The sequence below is a fragment of the Erithacus rubecula genome (assembly GCF_903797595.1).
Source record: "Erithacus rubecula genome assembly, chromosome: Z".
Lineage (NCBI taxonomy): Eukaryota > Metazoa > Chordata > Aves > Passeriformes > Muscicapidae > Erithacus > Erithacus rubecula.
Window position 1 is genome coordinate 6,290,197 of NC_136661.1, and position 17,580 is coordinate 6,307,776.

Genomic DNA, 17,580 nt, shown 5'->3' on the forward strand with positions numbered 1-17,580 from the left:
TGCACATGTGGTTTTTTTGTTGTTTGTTTTCTGGACTGCTGAGCTCAGCTGTGTTTGGCACTGTTCCCCTGGCTTGGCTGGGTCCCACGTGGCCAAGTTCTTCAGAGATGCTTGGCTTGGCTCAGCTGGGATTTTGGACTCTGCATGGTTGCTTCTGCTCTGCCAGAGCCAGGGCTGTTCACTCCACTGGGATCAAAGGGCCAGAGAAGGGACCAGGGTGATGGAGCTGGGCTGAGTCCCCCAGCTGATCCTGACACCTTCTGGGCTAGGGAGAGCCAAGATGGTGCACTGCCCCTTCTTTCTGATCCTTGGCTTTTCCCATTCAATCCATATTCCCCTCGATGTGTGTGTGGTACGCAATAAACCAAGTCATCACACCCACATACCACTAAAAACTCCATTCCCTTTCCCTGTATCCAGGACAGTGTGAAATGTGTGCTGTGACCCAGCAGATCAAGCAGCTAAATCCCTGTGGTATGCTGGATGATGGCCAAAAGAAAAATATGGGGGGCACTGGCAGATGGATTGCATCACACTCACCCAAACCTGCCAAGGCAGGCACCACATGCCTACAAGTATGGCACAGCAACTTGAACACCAGTAACAAATTCTAGTGTACAAAAGAAAATGCTATCAGGCATGTGTCATTCATTGTATTCAGTTATTTTATTTTATCACTATCCAAATACAAAAGAAACACACAGTTAAGTTTCAGGTATGGATACACAGTTTTCTAAAAATATCCCTTTCATGTTCTCTTCAATAAACCATGTGTTCAAATGTTTACATTTCAATCATAAGTAGCAGGTACCCTTTCCTCCCTGCTCCCTACCACCAAGGGACTTTTTCTACTTTAATATAAAGTACTGTAAACCTCTTATTCAAAAAGAAAAATTCAGAACAAAACTTCTAAATCAAACACCTTTTCAGAATTGTTGTCTGGCATGGCACAACACTTAATAGTTTATTTTGGTATAGTAATTACTGAAATTTCATCAGCCAGGTTAGGTGTCTGTGAATATTTTAGACTTAAGGCAGATAATACACAGTTTAGAAATATATTAGCACATATTTGTCATGGTATGGCATTTTCAGTAGACATCAATTTTTCATAATTCATTGTGCAGTTCACATTTCAGAAAGCTTCTCCCATGCTGAACATCATCCTTCTCTTCCTTTAGTCTTTTTCTTCTACACCTCTATTTTTGCTCTCAGAATTCTAACCTCAAGGTGTTGGCAATCCTACATTCCTGAAAAGCTTGCTTTCTCTACACAAGAGTTACATTTCTTCATACGTTTCAAGGCAGCTGGTCAACATCTCAATTAAATGCAACAATTAAAAATTTAACTTTGGGGGGAAAATATAATTCTTACATATATTTTCACAGTTGTATTCGCGAGCACATTTAATAACAACTATCTCAACTGAGGAAGCTTTTAACCAGTACTAGGACTTGACAAGAACACGGGTTTCTTTTCCTGAAAATTCATTTCTCCTCTGGCTTATTACATGACTGATTAAAGTTTGTGGAATACTGTGTGAAGTATATTTAAAAACTAACTTTGAAACTTAACATATTTATACTGATAGACAACAAACCAATTCTACACAACACAATACTTGATTGCAGAGATTCTAAAAGATACATTGTGCACTTTTTAAAAAATTCTTTCACTTCAAATATAAGTGCAAAGCAATAGTTAATATTTTAATTCTATACTGTAGTAGCAGTCATGTATACATAAACCAGCACTTTTCTACCAACAAAACCAAAGAGCATTTTGGGTAGCATAATGATTACACTAAAGTATGACAAATGCAATACCAACTGAAGACAGTTTCTAAAACAAAGTACTTAGTCTATTAATACAAAAGCCATGTAAAAATATGACATTATCAATGCTGTAGATCTGAGAGCTTTCAAAATACAAAATACAGTGTTTCTGGGTGTTTTTTGGTGTTGTTGTTGTTTTGTGTCTTTTTTCTTTTTTTTAAGGTTACACGATTGGCAGTAGCAAATTCAGCAAAATCACTACATTTACATCCTCAACAGCTTTTTGAGAAAGCCACCAGGTCTGCTCTGGGACCTAAATATTGACACTGCAGATGACTATACATCCCCCAAGTCCTAAGCACTACTTGGTCCTATTCTCCCAGCTAAAAACATTCAATTCAAACAATCAAGCCTCCACACAGGCCTCTGGTAGTTAAAAAATACTGTCTCTGACAAAATTACACTGCAGTGCAAAGATATGGCTTTCTCTAAAAATTATATAGGATAAAATAAAAAAACCAAAAAACCAAAAAAAAAACCAACTCCACAAGACACTTAAAAATTATCCTTGAGTTCACCACTACATTTATGCAATCAAATAGAGTATGTAATTAGTCATACTGTAGTAGAACAAGAAAAAGACCTTTAATTCACTTGAAAAATTAACAGACTGGAAGATTTCTTCATTGCATTACACAAACTTCCCTGAGATTTTTACATAAATTATGTTTAGTCTACTACGTATTTGAAACCAGTGAGCTACTGAGTGCCATACACTGCAAATTTTACATAATTCCTGCATATGTTATCCAGCTAAAATGCTGTCTTGATGCTTTAAAGCTTTATCTCCTTTATTACAAAAAAAATATACACATAACTGAGACTACAAATGCAAAGACATATTTTACACAAAATCTCAAATCCTCAAAGTAACATACAGAAATTGAGAAAACATGTAAAGTTGAACAAAGCACTTCAAAGTTCTTTGCAGCTTAAAAACTGACTGTGAAATTAGTTTGAGAAATCACCTTTGCAAATGCTTGGTGGCAAGAACACTAACAGAAATAGTTTTAAATGCAATGGGCAGAGAGAGAAGGCTGATGCTGCTCTCCCTATTTAGCACTCTCTTGTACTATAAAATAGCAATTTTGTAGGAGTGATTGTGGGAGAGAAACATCATAGTGGTACAAAATACTGTTATACTGGCACTATGTTACACTAAATAAGGATTTTTAAATTTTTTTTTTAGGTTTTTTCTAAAGTTGAGGTTCTTAAACTTCTGATAAGATGGATGTAGCTAACCACAAACATTAAGGAGGCTCCCCAGTGAAAGTAACTTCTGTTTCACTAACTCACTGCCACAAGTTTATAAAATTAACACTTCATTTTAAATATAAATCTGGATGTCAGGTCAGTTTGCCAAGCTGCATATCCCCTTAACTGAACTTCTCTCAGTAGAAGTCCAAGAAGAACAAGCATTTTATTTTGCAAACAATAATGCTTAAGTAAAAACAAACAGATTATTTGAACTAAAAAGAAATAAACCCTGCAATTATACTGCTTTGAGATATGAGATTATCCCCAAGTTTTATGCCTCAAGGCAAAACCGAAGCATTCTCTTGTCCAAAAATTTTTGTTGCTTATTTCAAAAGCTGAATTATACAGCATTCAGGTAGCTCTGATCTCCTTCCAGTTCTCAGTAACTGGAATCACATCCTTGCCCTCTGCTGAGTGCAGAGCAATTGCACTTGTAACTCCTCCTTCCAAATAGTCTCATGCTGGGTATTCCCACTGAAAGAAATAGACTTGGGCCACTTCAATACAAAACAGGCTTGATGTGGTTGTGACTGGCCATATCAGATACTGAGTACTCTTTCTGTGCTGGAAGGAAGATATTAAGATGCTCATCTTAATAGCAAAGTGAGGAATTGTGAAAGCGAGGGAATTTTCTAGATTTTTAATCCTGCTTTGAAAGTTCCAGTTCATAGATAGACTTATGACTGCATGAAACCTACAGAGATGGAAAAAAAGGAGCAGCATTTAAAAGCAGTATATCTTTTCCCTATTTAAACTGAAGACACTGCCTTGTGTAAAATGAATTAACTTCTATGTGTTATCACAGTATCTTCAATTCTATAAAGGCAATCTAATACTCAACAAGGGAAGAGTAAGGAAAAAAGGACAACATCTTTGCTTTTCCATTTTTAAATTAAATTTTTTTCATGGATTAGTAAATTTTCTCTCCCAATAAAGCACAATTTGCTCCCTTTCTCTCAAAATACTTACAGTACATCACGCAACCTATCACATCTCTTTGGATATACTGCTGGCTGATAACTGATTCAGACAGGCACAGCAAATCACTTCTATTTTGTTACACAGAGAAGCCATTTCTGCATAAACAATGAAAAAATAATGAAACTGTATTAACAGGCAAAAGTCTTTGTGCAACACACAAAACAGGGTGCTAAGTCACGATATACTCCGTGTAAAAGTATTTCTAGAAGTCTTATCTGGGCATCTCCATTTCAACACAGAAATACATTGCTTTTATATCACTTCATTTCATCCCATTTTAAGTCACCTATTTTTGGTACTGCCAAGTAAGGCAGACAATGGTGTTGCTGAATGACCACCCATCATTTAATTTAAAAAAACAATTCCTTTCATAATGAGAATTTCAGCATGTTCTCATAGTAACAAAAAGATCCTGATAAAAAAGCCCTAGCAGGATTCCTCAGTATGTAGATTGCCACACAAATTTTAGTTCCAGCAAGGATAAGATGTGAGCACATGTACATATGTCAAATATACATAGCTGACCAAGTACATTTTGTTCTGCATTCCAAGTCATCCTCTGAAGGAGGGACAGTTTTCTCATCCACCCATGTTTTCCCTCATATGATCCACTCGCTGAGCAAGATCCCGAAAGGTGGGACGCTGGGCAACATTATTGTTCCAGCATTCTTTCATGATAGCATAAATCTGGAGAAGAAAAAAAGATAATCGGTAGGAGATAAACAGATATTATACATATTTACTTTAAACTGGACTAAAGAACATGCAACTTAACTTTATGCTTCCAAATAACAGCTGCAAAAGTCTGCAAAAAGTGCCTGAAGTCTTGCTATACCCATCATTTTATCTACTTGATCCCAGTGACAGCAATAACCCAGGATAGATGGCTCTGCAACTGCTCTTTTTATAAAAGACAATTTTTTTTTAAGTTAGCATGAAAATTCACTCAACTGTTTTTGGAAACTTTCATGAGACTTAGGTTATTTTGCTAAGTTTTTGGTGTCTTTTCTTGGCCTTTCTTTTTTTTTTTTTTAAAGTTCAAAAATCCTTTAACATGGCAAACACCAGTATGACCAGGAATCAGATTTACAAAGAGAGTATTTCTAAATAAGGCTTCCCCTGCAAGGTTAATATATACCTCTCCATATTTGTATATTAAATTCTTAATTATTCTTTATATATAATCAGAAATTAGCAAAAAAAAGTTACTGTGCAAACTGAACCAACTTTGAAAGACATTTCCCCTACAATAGTTACATGGCAACAGTTTTTTTTTGCCCATAGATGTACCTGATACCTGGCCTCATACAACTTGCCAAGCTCTTCACCTGCATTCTTCTCATTCTCATTCAATCCAGATTGTTATTACTAATTTCTCATACTTTCAATAGTTTTTCATATGCGGCTTAAGAGCAATCTGTACAGCTACAAGGAAAAAAGTTAGAAACTGTTCCTAATCTTTTAGCAAATTTGACACACCTGCATTGACCAAGCTGTTTTAAAACCAAATCTCAAGCAGCTTGTAAGCTGCAAGATAAGCTGCTGTAAGGCACAGGTATCTGGAATATTTATTATCTGTGATGACTGGCCTTTCAGGATAAAAAGCAAATGAGTAGTTTCTGACACAGAGGCATTTCCACCTTGCTTTGATATCTGGAGAAATGTCAGGCATTGAAACCTCTGGGTTAGTTAAAATGCAGGTTCAGTAAAACAGATTATGTATTATCTTAAACATATGACATTCAGGTTATCTATAAAAAGCCAAATCTCTTCAATTCAACAGTTGCTGTACTGGTACATACAAAGCAAGAAAGGCTCTCAAAAGACTTCTCTTTCCATTCTCTGTGCATTTTTTCTTCCCCCATGGCTTCCTGCCTCACTTGTACCATTTTTATTCTCCTCTACTAGATCACTTAACCCTGCTGCTTTCCATCAGTTTTGAATGGACTATTTCTTGACTTATTGCCAAGTGTGCTTGACTTTAAAGTGAACGCAGCAATTAATCTGAGCTGGAAGTTACGTATGTAAAATATAACAGCCCATAATTATTTTACTTCCTTTTTTTTCATTACTGATTCACCTACACAGCTCAACCAGGTCAGTTTGACTGAACTTGGCTTTGTGCATTCTGCTCTGAAGAACAGAATACAACTGTTAGGCTTAGAAGCAGTATGAAAGTGTTTTTTAAACCATCTTGAAGCATAGAACACTGCATCAATTTGTGTGCTCTGACGACAGCTTTACAGCTATACTTTAGTCTCTACAAAGAACATGAATAAAAATCTGAAGACCCTAAACACAGAAAATCTGATTCATATACTTAACTGTGCCTACACTCAGCAAGTTGAAATTGCTTGACAGTGAATAATACACATGATAAACATGAGCCTTCCACACTTGAGAAGGGAACAGTAACAGAAAGGCAATAGTCAAGACAAGAAGCTCTTCAAATCCTGGAACTGAATGTGAAAAACCTCAGGGAGATATTAAGATATTTTTTCTGAATATTACAGATTTCAAAAGAGTCCAAAGTTCACCGCTTTGAATGAAAATCTACATGGAAATTACACAGAACAAGTTCTGTATACTAATATTGTTGCCTTAATATATGTATCTTTTTGAAATAAAAATGTGAGTGCCCAAGTAGAACAGTCATAACAGTTCCACTTCATATATTCAGCAAGACTACAGTCTGGGCTCCTGAGGCTAAAGAATCAGAAAAAAAATATTATATTCATGACAAAACTGATAAAATGACAGCACAGCCATTTCACTTGAATAAATACTTTGGTGGTCCAAGCAGAATAAAATACAAGTGTTGCATTTACAGGTATTCACCCTAACTGAGCACCCTTCACACTACAGTAATATTTTAACACAGTACTTCACCTCATCAGGGCATCCATCTGGCCTTGGCAGTCGTCCATTATTCTTCAAAAGCTCTATCAAATGAAATACAATCATCTGCCCTTGTTTATCATTGCCAATCATGCGCATGAATTCCTGAAACAAAAGGCTAACTGTAATATATAACATTTAGAGGAAAAAAAGATGCTGCAATATTCTTACCAAGCAAAAATTCTTTATAAGAACAGTAAGAATAGAATGAACAGTATATAACAATGATGAAATCATAAATTACATGTCCAGAGAATATATCAATAATTACAGATTTTTTTTTGTATGTAAAATGGAATATGATATAGAATAGAATAAAATGGTAGATATATAATTTAAAACACTAAGTGGAAAAATCTTTAAAAATCTTGAACATCATCTGAGGATTTGGCTACCCTGGATAAAGAGAAAGCTGAGGTTTTCAATTACTTCTATGCCTGAGTTCTCAAGGGAAGTGCTTCAGGTACACTGCCCAACTTGAGAAAGGCAGATGGAAGGACTGAAATCAAGACCCTAAGCCCACTCTAGCAGAGTGGGCCATCTAAGGAACTTGAATGCGAAGAACTCTGAAGGACCTGATAAAATTTATTCAAGGGTCCTGAGGGAGCTTGTAGATGAAGTTCTTAAGTTGTTAAGATGAAATTGTAGATGAAGTTTGTGAAACTGGAAAAAGGGAAAGATAACCCTGAATTTTGAAAAGGAGAAAGTGAAAGACACAATGAACTCCAAGCTGGTCAGTCTCACCTCTGCCAGTCAAGATCATGGAGCCAACTCTCCTGTATACCATGCTAAGTTGTATGGAAAACAAAGTGACTAGAAACAAACAACATGGCTTTACTCAGGGCAGAAACTTTTGCCTGAGGAATTCTATGACAAAGCTACCTAGACTTGTGCAAAGTTTGACACTGTGACATCCTTGTCTCTAAATGGGAGAGACATGGGTTTAAGGGACAGATGACTCAGTGGATAAAGAACTCGAAGGCTGGAAGTCTGGAAGGCAGCTCAGAGTTGTGCAGTGGCTCACTGTCCATGGGAAGACCAGTGATGGATGGTGTCCCTCAGGGGTCAGTAACAGGGCCCAAACTGTTCAACATCTTTGTAGGTGACACGGACACTGGGAATGAGTGCAGCCTCAGCACGTTCATTGATCACAGCCTGTGTGATGCAGCCAATATCCTGCAGGGAAAGGATGCCATCCTGAGGGACCTGGACAGGCTTGAGGGGTGGGCTTGTGCAAACCTCATGATGTTCAACAAGGAGAAACATAAGGTTTTATGCATGGATCATGGCAATCCTAGACACACCTGTGGGCTGGGCGGGGAAGTGACTGAAAGGAGCCCTGTGGAGAAGGACCTGAGGGTGATGGTTGATTAAAAACTCAATGTGATCCAGCTGTGTGCACTGGCAGCTCAGAAAGCCAATTGTGTCCTGGGCTGCATCCAGAGCAGAGTGGGCAGCAGGGCCAGGGAGAGGATTCTGCCCCTCTGCTCTGGTGAGACCCCACCTGCAGTGCTGCATCCAGCCCTGGGGTCCCAGCACAGGAATGACATGGACCTGCTGGACTGAGTCCAGAGAAGGGCACGAGGTTGATAAGAGGACTGGAGCACTTCTCTTATGAAGACAGACTGAGAAAGTTGTGTGTGCTCTGCTTGGAGAAGAGAAGGTTGTGTGGAAACCTCACAGCAGCTTCAGTATCTGAAGGGGCCTGCAGGGAAGGTGGAGAGGGAGTCTTCATAAGGGACTGCAGTGACAGGACAAGGACTAATGGGTACAAAGTGAAATGGGAGAAACAAAGGTTGGATGTGAGGAAGAAATTCTTTACTGTGAGGGTGGAGAGACACTGAAACAGGTTGTGAAGAAAAGCTGTGGTTTGCCCCATCCCTGGAAGTGTTCAAGGCTGCGCTGGATGGAGCTCTGAGGTCTTGGTCTAGTGGGAGGTGTCCTTGCCCATGGCAAGGGGAATTGCGACTAGATGATCTTTATGGTCCTTTCCAACCCATAACATTCTATGCTTCTGTGATTAGTTAGTTTAAGAAGGATGAAACTCACAGCTGATTCTAAAGCGGTCTCTGAAACATTAAAATAACTCAATGCTTTGAAAAACGCGAAATAGAAAACAGGTATTATCATGCTGATGTATAAAAATGGTAAGCAGTAGTAATCAATAACTATAGAGCAGAAAAATTAGTATAATTAAAGCCAGCAAAAATGGCTTCAATAGACCTTGCTGTCCAAAAAACCAAAATAACCCAAAAGCAGATTAAAACCTCACTCAGACTGCAAGACATCCAAAGTAAATGAGGATGTGCTATTAACTGAAAAAAATTTCTAAGCACAACATAAGACATATTTTTCCTCCAATACTACAAAATTTCTTTAATGATCCTTGACATGAAAATGTGAAACACCTATTGATTGAATGTACAAATGGCTAAGTTGTGAAAATATGAATATGTATAATAACAAACCACTTTGGCTAAATTTTCCAAATTACCTTTCTTTTGGTACATAGCAATAGGACAAACAACCTGATAAAATGTGAATGCACATGTAGATTGATTCATTGAAAGAATAGTCCACCTGTGTTCATAACTTACTCCATCAATTTTCATTTCATAACCCTTCTGAAGAACTCCAGATGTGTGCAACATTTATGTTGTTATGCTGGAAGAGTTGTCCTGAGTTCCTCCTTGATACCTCTGTATGGAATTACTAAGACATCCACTGAGGCCAGTGCAGATGTATCCTCCAAGGGTATTTTTGCCTATTATCACTATTCAGCTCTCAAAAGCATATTTGTCAGGACTGACACTCTGGACAAGGGCGAGGCCAGCTATAGTAAATACAGAAGCCTCAGCTCTCCTCTGTTATGCCCACAGATACTGCTAGGTGAAAATAAGATCATCTATCTTATTTTCAATTGGAGGATAATAGTATCTTTCTTCACCCACTGTAAATTTGTCTTTAAAGACATCTGTCAACAGCCTGCAAAAAGCCACTCCTTTCTTGAACTTTGTAACTTACTAACTTGGGTTCTGCTAACATAAAGTTAAGTTCCTTATTTAAGTTAACTTAATTCATTACATATGTGTTTGGCTCAGCTTAAATTTGGAACAACGATAAAAATAAAGGTCAGGCATTGGAATGGTTACATCTGGGATAATTCTCCACAAAGGAGACAGAACAACAACCTATGATAAGAGATTTAAAGATATTTTTCAAACAGGAGTTACAGCTTGGATAAGATATGCACAGACTACAAAGTCATTTTTAGATCATCTTTCCTTCTTATGGCTTTATACCAGTACTTTTTAATTACTGCTTCAGACGGGATGCTGTCTCATGAATATTAGGGTATCTCCAGAAAAGGATCAGTAAACATCAACTTATTGAGGTACATGATAATCTTGAAAATTTAAACAAATTCTCTGAGATTCATTAACTATATACTTACAGCTGGTGGGCTTTTGCTTTTGTCAATATAGGTAAAGAGTTCATACAAGACCACACCAAAGCTCCACACATCTGAGGCCACAGAAAATTTGCTTTCTGTCAGAGATTCTGGTGCGTACCTGCAACACACAGTACAAGGAAAATTGTTCTCTGCAAAATGTATCATTTTGATTTTGAAAACCTTTGTTTTACTAAGACAGATTTCTTTTTCATGAGTGTTCTTTATTCACTGATATTAGCATATTCTCATTCCTTTTGTTACCTTCAAACAGTAACTACTCCCTTAATAATAGTTAATTGGTTTCGAAAACCAAATCCACCTTAAACAAACACAGTTAGTGATAACTATAACGAAGTTTGATTTCTTCCCCTACAAGGTTGTAGTTGTAGATACATTACTTATTTGTAGTAAAAGTAAACAAGAATTTGATGTGATAAGACCTGCAAAGAAAGACATTTATAGCCTTCCGTCACTTCCAGTGAGCCTTGAATTTTGTTGCAAGCACTTCTGGAAATAAACTCTGTATCTCCAATAATATCTACTAAGATTCCATTTTGTATAATTTATTCTTTAAGTAAACAGTGCCTGAGTCAGGATTAAAATTCAGATTAAAATTGTGTGTATGGAATGGCATTTTCTCTTGAGGTGTATCCAACAGATCTCAGCTGGAAGACATGAAGGATCCATGTTTAGGGAACATTTGAAAGTATCCAGGCAAATGGGCCATTTTAGACTTCTTTTATCTCTGAATATAGTTTCTGTTGGACACTATTTCCTTTAAATAAGTATTTTTTTACATTTTTGTTTTGGGTGTTTTTCTGGATTTTTTAAAAATATGTTGAAAAGTCCTAGATACTACTCTGTGAACTGAAATATCACGCATATGACTTTCACAATGCTGGAAAACCAATGTGGAGCTTGCAAGTAAGAATTCCACAACATGCAAAATGCATTGGCTGAAATGACAAAAACTGAAAACATGCCATGATTTCACATACCAAAAGAAGACTTACCAAAATATAGGACTTTCACCAGGTTCTTTCACTTTGTAGTATTCTTTATCTTGTGGCAAGACTTTTGTCAATCCAAAATCTCCAATTTTAACTCTGTTCTCATTCTCCACCAAAATATTTCTTGTTGCTAGATCGCGGTGAACATATCTTTTTGTACCAAGATATTCCATGCCCTAGGTGTAGAGGTTACAAACAGAACAGGAAGAGAGTTATTTTTCTCACTACATAGCTGCACTTTCCCCAAGAGGATGAATTAATCTCAAAGTTAAAACCAAAACCATGTTTGTCTTCTCTAAGGAGTTATTTTTTCCAAGCTCAGGGACTTCCCTTAACTGGAGTGAGACAGACTGACCACTTGTCAGAGCCAAGTATTTTTGATTATGTACATGGAAAAGTGCCACAGCTCCTTTTTGTGACCAAATGCAGTTGGCTGGTGATATGCAGAAGGAAAAGAATTGGGCCAAGCTACACAATCCAGATCCCATGAGAAGATTGTCCAACCTATTTAATTTATGCTTTTTTCTTCATTTTCTGCATCTGTTTTCCCAATTGCTTCCACAAAATTTTGTATTACAACTCCTTGCATTTGACAATTACTCACTGTATTTCCAATTGTGTGCCTTGTTTCTCTTTTGTATGGACCATTATTCAGCAATACAGTTCTGTTTATCATTATATTTCCACAGATTGCTGTAACAAAACATTGGTCTGAAGGCATGTTGTCTTTTGTTGCTGATGATCCCTTCTTACCAATGCAGCTAATTGCTTTCATTAACAATGAAATTTGGAAGAAGCCAGTGTGTGTAGCTGCATTACTAAAACAAGGTCTTGCTTAGGCAGTGATAAATGGAGGACTGAAACTGATGCTGCACAGTGTTGAGAGATACCAACTCATACATGAAAGGACTCACAAAGTAAGTTGTCAGTTTCATAGTTTTATAAAAAAGCGTATCACCCCTTCAACACAACGTAAAAGTTCAATTACACTAATAGTCTTGGTGATCTCAAAAGTTCTGAAAAGCAATGTCATACTAGTCATGCCAAAAGGCTTATTTCACTTTCTCTCTAATTTTTTTTTTTTTTTAATGTGAGAAACCTCAAAGTTTGGCTATGAAGTACAATCTTTCTCTCAGATCCTAGTACCTCCCAGTACCATTGGGTGGCATTGCTGCTTTCTCACAGCTCATTCCAAAACTGTTCCAAAATGCCCTGTTTCTCATTGTCAGCTTATTCACTGCCATAAATACCAAACCTAACTTCTTCAAAGTGAGGCTTCTGTAGTTCTGGTACAACTAGCCTATGAAAATGCTACAGTTTTGTCTTTCTTACTTTGATGTACTCTTCTGAAAACAAACCTAAAGTTTGATGACAGTAGCAACTTCTCTGTTAGCCTGGAAAACACCTAAGACAGATCTTTAACTGAAATAATGCAAAATCTAAGTGGATATCATAGTTCTGTGGAACTAGTCTAACAACAGAGTTTAAACGTGATTTTAAATGTTTTCATCTGTAAAACTGGGTTGACCAGCAAGGACACTTGAAACATTTCAAACACTAAGAAAAGGAGAGTCCTTTGCTAGTATAGTAGCAAGGAACCAAAACACAGCAAACAACCAAACACATTAATCTTAACCCTCAGGTAATTAATTTATCTCATACATCTCAGAAGAGAGCAATAAGGCAGAGGTAGAAAAGTTTTTGATCAAACCCCCCCAAGATTACAGACAGAAATGCACAGCAGAAAGATGTGAGATGCTGAAAGAACAAATATTGCAAGAACAAAAAACGCAGCTGAAAAGTGTAACATGATCAGCTAAATGAAGAAAAAGCATTCAAGTTCCATTTCCACAGTATCAGGTACTCACTAAACTTACAACTAAGTTGTTAAGGAGTAGCAGAATGCCACAGATTACAGTGACATCTTATAGCAATCAATATAACCTCTACTTTGCAAATTGTACAGCAACAAAACTCCAAATCAAGGCACATACACTGTAACTCTCAGATTTTGCCTTCCTTAGAAGTGAAGACATTTCTTTAAGAGCAAGTTCTATGCAGTTTGCCACATTTTCATACTGTTTGTCCCCACGGTTCATCATTATCAAAGCAGTATGTTTTCCTGCTTTAGTATCTGCAAGATGCATATTTAAGTTCCCTTTCTCTTGGCTGGTACTTGGTACTTAGGATGTAATAATTTCATCTGCCATTCTGATTTTTCACCATCCTGAAGACCTGCAATATTTTGAAAGTTCTTTCATATATGTGTGTGTAGACACACACACACACACACACACACTAAGGTAATTTTTACTTTGTAGTTTCTGAATACAGTTCCATCAAAGGCCAAAATCCACCTTCTGGTCCTCCCAATGGATCAGATCAGGGTCCTGAGACGTGTTGCCACTTGTTTCACCAGGCTTTGAATGAAAGCCTGAGGATTTGTACATGCTTTACAGCTTCCTATAGGAGTGCACAAGGCCAGCACATTGAGGTCACAGGCTGAGCTGGACACAGAATAAAGTCAGTAAGTGTCTGCAGCCTTTGTGTGTTCAAAAATCCATGTTGCATCTTACTTCTATGAAAGATTTGGTCACTGCCTTCACAGATGGTGCTGAGCATTAAGACTCTCCCAGCTTGCTGCTTGAACAAAGACTGTTTATAGTGACTTACCAGCGTAACAACAGTAATTTTGTTGTAGAAGTAAGTATGAGATGATTTCTTAGGCCTGTTACCAGAGAATGACTTCTTGTTTTGAAGACACAGATCAGAGAGCTCTTCAGCCCTCTGAAGTGGGTGGTCACCTGTTCAATCCTTCCACTCTGCAAAAAGACTGATGCTTGCCATAGACTTGCTAAAATTTTTTGTTTTCCCACATTGTGCACTGCTTGCCCATCAAGGAGCTTCTCCTGGAGACTACCCACATTGCTGTGCTTCAGTGAGGCACATGAACAGGTGAGATAAGCAGTATTCCTTGTACATGCAAAAGGTTCAACAGCTAAAAGGTTAGTCCAGTTTCAAGCAGGGAACCAGCAAGCTCTTTTTACCATGAGAATGTTAGAAGAAGACCTTGGCTCTGGCAGAGGCTTCCCTGATTCTTGTCAGACCTTTTCCATTGATACTGCAGAAGCTAAGTCTTAGCATCTTATTATGGCAGGGCACAATTACCAGACAAAGGAATATCTGTGGGCAACATATCCTAAAAAATATCCATCCTAGCATGATGAAGAAACTGACAGAAGAGCTCACCAAGCCATTCTCCATCATCTGTCATCAATTCTGGCTCATTGGGGACATCTCAGACTGAAAGCTGGCCACTGTGACACCCATCCACAAAAAGAGCCAGAAGGAGGATCTGGAAAACTACAGGCCAGTCAGCCTCAGCTTGCTGCCTGGCAAGGTTATAGAACAGATCACCTCCAGTATTGTCACACGGCACCTGCAGCATGGCCAAAGGCTCAGACCCAGCCAGCAGGGATTTAGGAGAGGCAGGTCCTGCCTGACCATTCTGATCTCCTCTTATGACCAGGTGACCCTCGTGGGGGATGCAGGAAAGGCTGTGGATGTTGTGTACCTGGACTTCACCAAGGCCTTTGACACTGTCTGCCACAGCACACTCCTGGAAAACCTGCAGCCCATGGCTTGGACAGGAGCACTCTGGGCTGGGTTAGGAACTGGCTGGATGGCTGGGCCAGAGAGTGGTGAATGGTGCTGCAAACAGCTGGTGGCTGCTCACTGGGGTGTCCCCCAGGGGTCTGTGTTGGGTCCAGATCTATTTAATGCCTTCACTGATTATCTGGATGAGAGGATCGAATATACCCTCAGTAAATTTATGGACAATACCAGGAAGGGCTGGAGTGTTGATCTGCTGGAGTACAGTAGGGCTCTGCAGAAGGACCTGGACAGGCTGGATCAATGGCCTGAATCCAGCAGAATGAGGTTTAATGGGAACACGTGCCAGGTCTTGCACTTTGGCCACAACAACCCCAGGCAGTGCCACAGGCTGGGGACAGAGTGGTTGGACAGTGGCCAGGCAGAAAGGGGCCTGGGGGTGCTGCTGAGAGCAGCTGAACATGAGCCAGCAGTGCCCAGGTGGCCAAGAAGGCCAATGGCATCCTGGCCTGTTCCAGCAATAGTGTGGGCAGCAGGAGCAGGGCAGGGATTGTCCCCCTGGACTGGGCACTGGTGAGGATGCATCTCAAATCCTGTGCCCAGTTTTGCACCCCTCAATTTAGGAAGGACATAGAGGTGCTGGGGCATGTCCAGAGAAGTCAACAAGGATGGTGAAGGGTGTGGAGCTCAGGCCCTGTGAGGAGCAGCTGAGGGAGCTGAGGCTGTTTAGGAGGCTCAGGGGGGAACTCATTCCTCTCTACAGCTCCCTGAAGGGAGGAGCAGATGAGAGCTGGCCTCTTCTCCCAGGCAACCAGTGACAGGATAAAGAGGACACAGTCTTAGCCTGTGTCAGGGGAGGTTTAGGTTGGACACTAAGAAGAAGCAACTTGCAGAGGTTTAGGTTGAACATAAAGAAGAAGTGGTTTGCAGAAGGGGTGATTGGGCTTTGGAATGGGCTGCCCAGGAATGTAAGGGCGTCACCATCCATGAAGGTTTTTAAGTCAAGATTGGATGTGGCACTCAGTGCCATGGTCTGCTTAACAAGATGGTGTTCATTCATAGGCTGGACTCAACAATCTCAAATGTCTTTTCCAGCCTACTTGATTCTGTGATTATGAAATCTTATGCAACTTACTGTTTCCATGTCTTTGATGTAGGCATTTGAAAAAGAAATTTAAAAATATTTCTGGTACATGCCTTGACGAGGTGTGGTTATACCTTTTATTTTTGTCTCTCTTCCCTTCACCCCATTTTTTCTCTTTACCCAGATTTCTAAATATGCAATGAAATCTCAGGTGTCTCTAGTTTCTTATATCTAAAGCGTAATTATAGAATAAAACTAGGGAATGCATAAACTCTCTTTATGAGGAAAATGAGATATCACAAAAAAGATCAGATGTTTGTACCCCTTTTCAGGATTTTATGAATTATCGGTGCCAAATAATTTATTACAGGTTTGGGTATTTCTAAGGCCTCTAGTTCTGCATACAGAAATCATGTGTCTTTGCTCATAATTACAGTTTAAAGTAAATTGTTTCAACATACACATGCTCTTATGGTGTTTTCATAACTGAATGTCAAATTTCTGAAAATTCCATCATAGAATGTGAAACAGATTGCCTGAGTATATTAACTCCTACAATATCTTAGGTCACCTTAGGAAGAAAAGTGTATATTCTGCCTCAGCAGATAGGCATCAGCATCCCGTATTAAGATGCCCAGAAGTTTTTCCAGCTCTTGACTATATGAATATATTGCTACATTTTCTTAGGGTTATGTGGTGCTAGCAGCAACAGCATTATAGAAGATACACAAAAACAACCAGTTGTTGGTTTGAGACAAATAGGATGAAAAAAGGAGACAAAACTATGTTGAAAGATGTATATAATTTCAAATGTCCTACCTTGCATATCTGAGATGCATACAGCAAGAGCTTCTTGTGGTCCAGCCTCTCCTTGTGTTTCTGCAGATAATCTCGTAAACTGCCATATGGTAAGTATTCCATAATTAACCTTAGATTCCTACGTCCTTTTACAGCAATAACAAAAAATACAAATGTAATTTTTTCTGTAATTTTCCAAAGATTAGTTTTTAAATATCAGTATTTTAAGATATCTATCAGTAGTCATAATACAAAATGGACTTAATACAAAAATATTAATTCATTATCTACACATCACTATGCAATTTTCACTTATTAATTGACTGCATTTCCTCAGAAAATGCCATTTATTGAAACTCAACAAGAATGTGGATATGCTTGAAAAATTAACATATCACTAATCAACATAATCTCATCAATACTTCAGCTACTATTGCTAAGGCAAAGTAGAAGTCTGTATATCTGTGTTATCAAGATGAAACACAGAATGGCAAATGGCATCAACTTGTTACCAATGTCACAGTCTTTCAAAACAGCTTCATTTGTTTTGTACTTTCTCAGTCCTGGTAAATTTAGGACAAGTCAGTGACTGTCATAAACACTTACCTCTCTGAATTTCTCAGTATGCGTATTTAGGTGTATTTAATATTG

At 38.5% G+C, this 17,580-nt stretch overlaps 2 protein-coding genes across 12 annotated transcripts in view; both read right to left on the reverse strand.

The window, feature by feature from the left end:
• CD274 (CD274 molecule) overlaps nt 1-10,944 on the reverse strand; it is an 88,058-nt gene extending 77,114 nt beyond the window's left edge. Inside the window, exon 1 of the mRNA XM_079330051.1 lies at nt 10,931-10,944. The gene's annotated coding sequence lies outside the window, so the exon portion shown is untranslated. The remainder of the gene's footprint in view (nt 1-10,930) is intronic.
• The window catches only part of JAK2 (Janus kinase 2), an 87,546-nt gene continuing 70,608 nt past the window's right edge, over nt 643-17,580 (reverse strand). For 10 of the 11 annotated variants that reach the window (XM_079330002.1, XM_079330003.1, XM_079330005.1 and 7 more), the window contains 5 exons: nt 16,951-17,075; nt 11,439-11,611; nt 10,426-10,543; nt 6,963-7,076; nt 643-4,760 (listed from right to left, as the gene is read on the reverse strand). In XM_079330002.1, the coding sequence (XP_079186128.1) occupies nt 4,653-4,760; nt 6,963-7,076; nt 10,426-10,543; nt 11,439-11,611; nt 16,951-17,075 (638 nt within the window). In that variant the 3' untranslated portion in view covers nt 643-4,652. Of the gene's footprint in view, nt 4,761-6,962; nt 7,077-10,425; nt 10,544-11,438; nt 11,612-13,883; nt 13,938-16,950; nt 17,076-17,580 lie in introns of those variants that run through there. The other variant, XM_079330008.1, reaches the window with a different exon arrangement.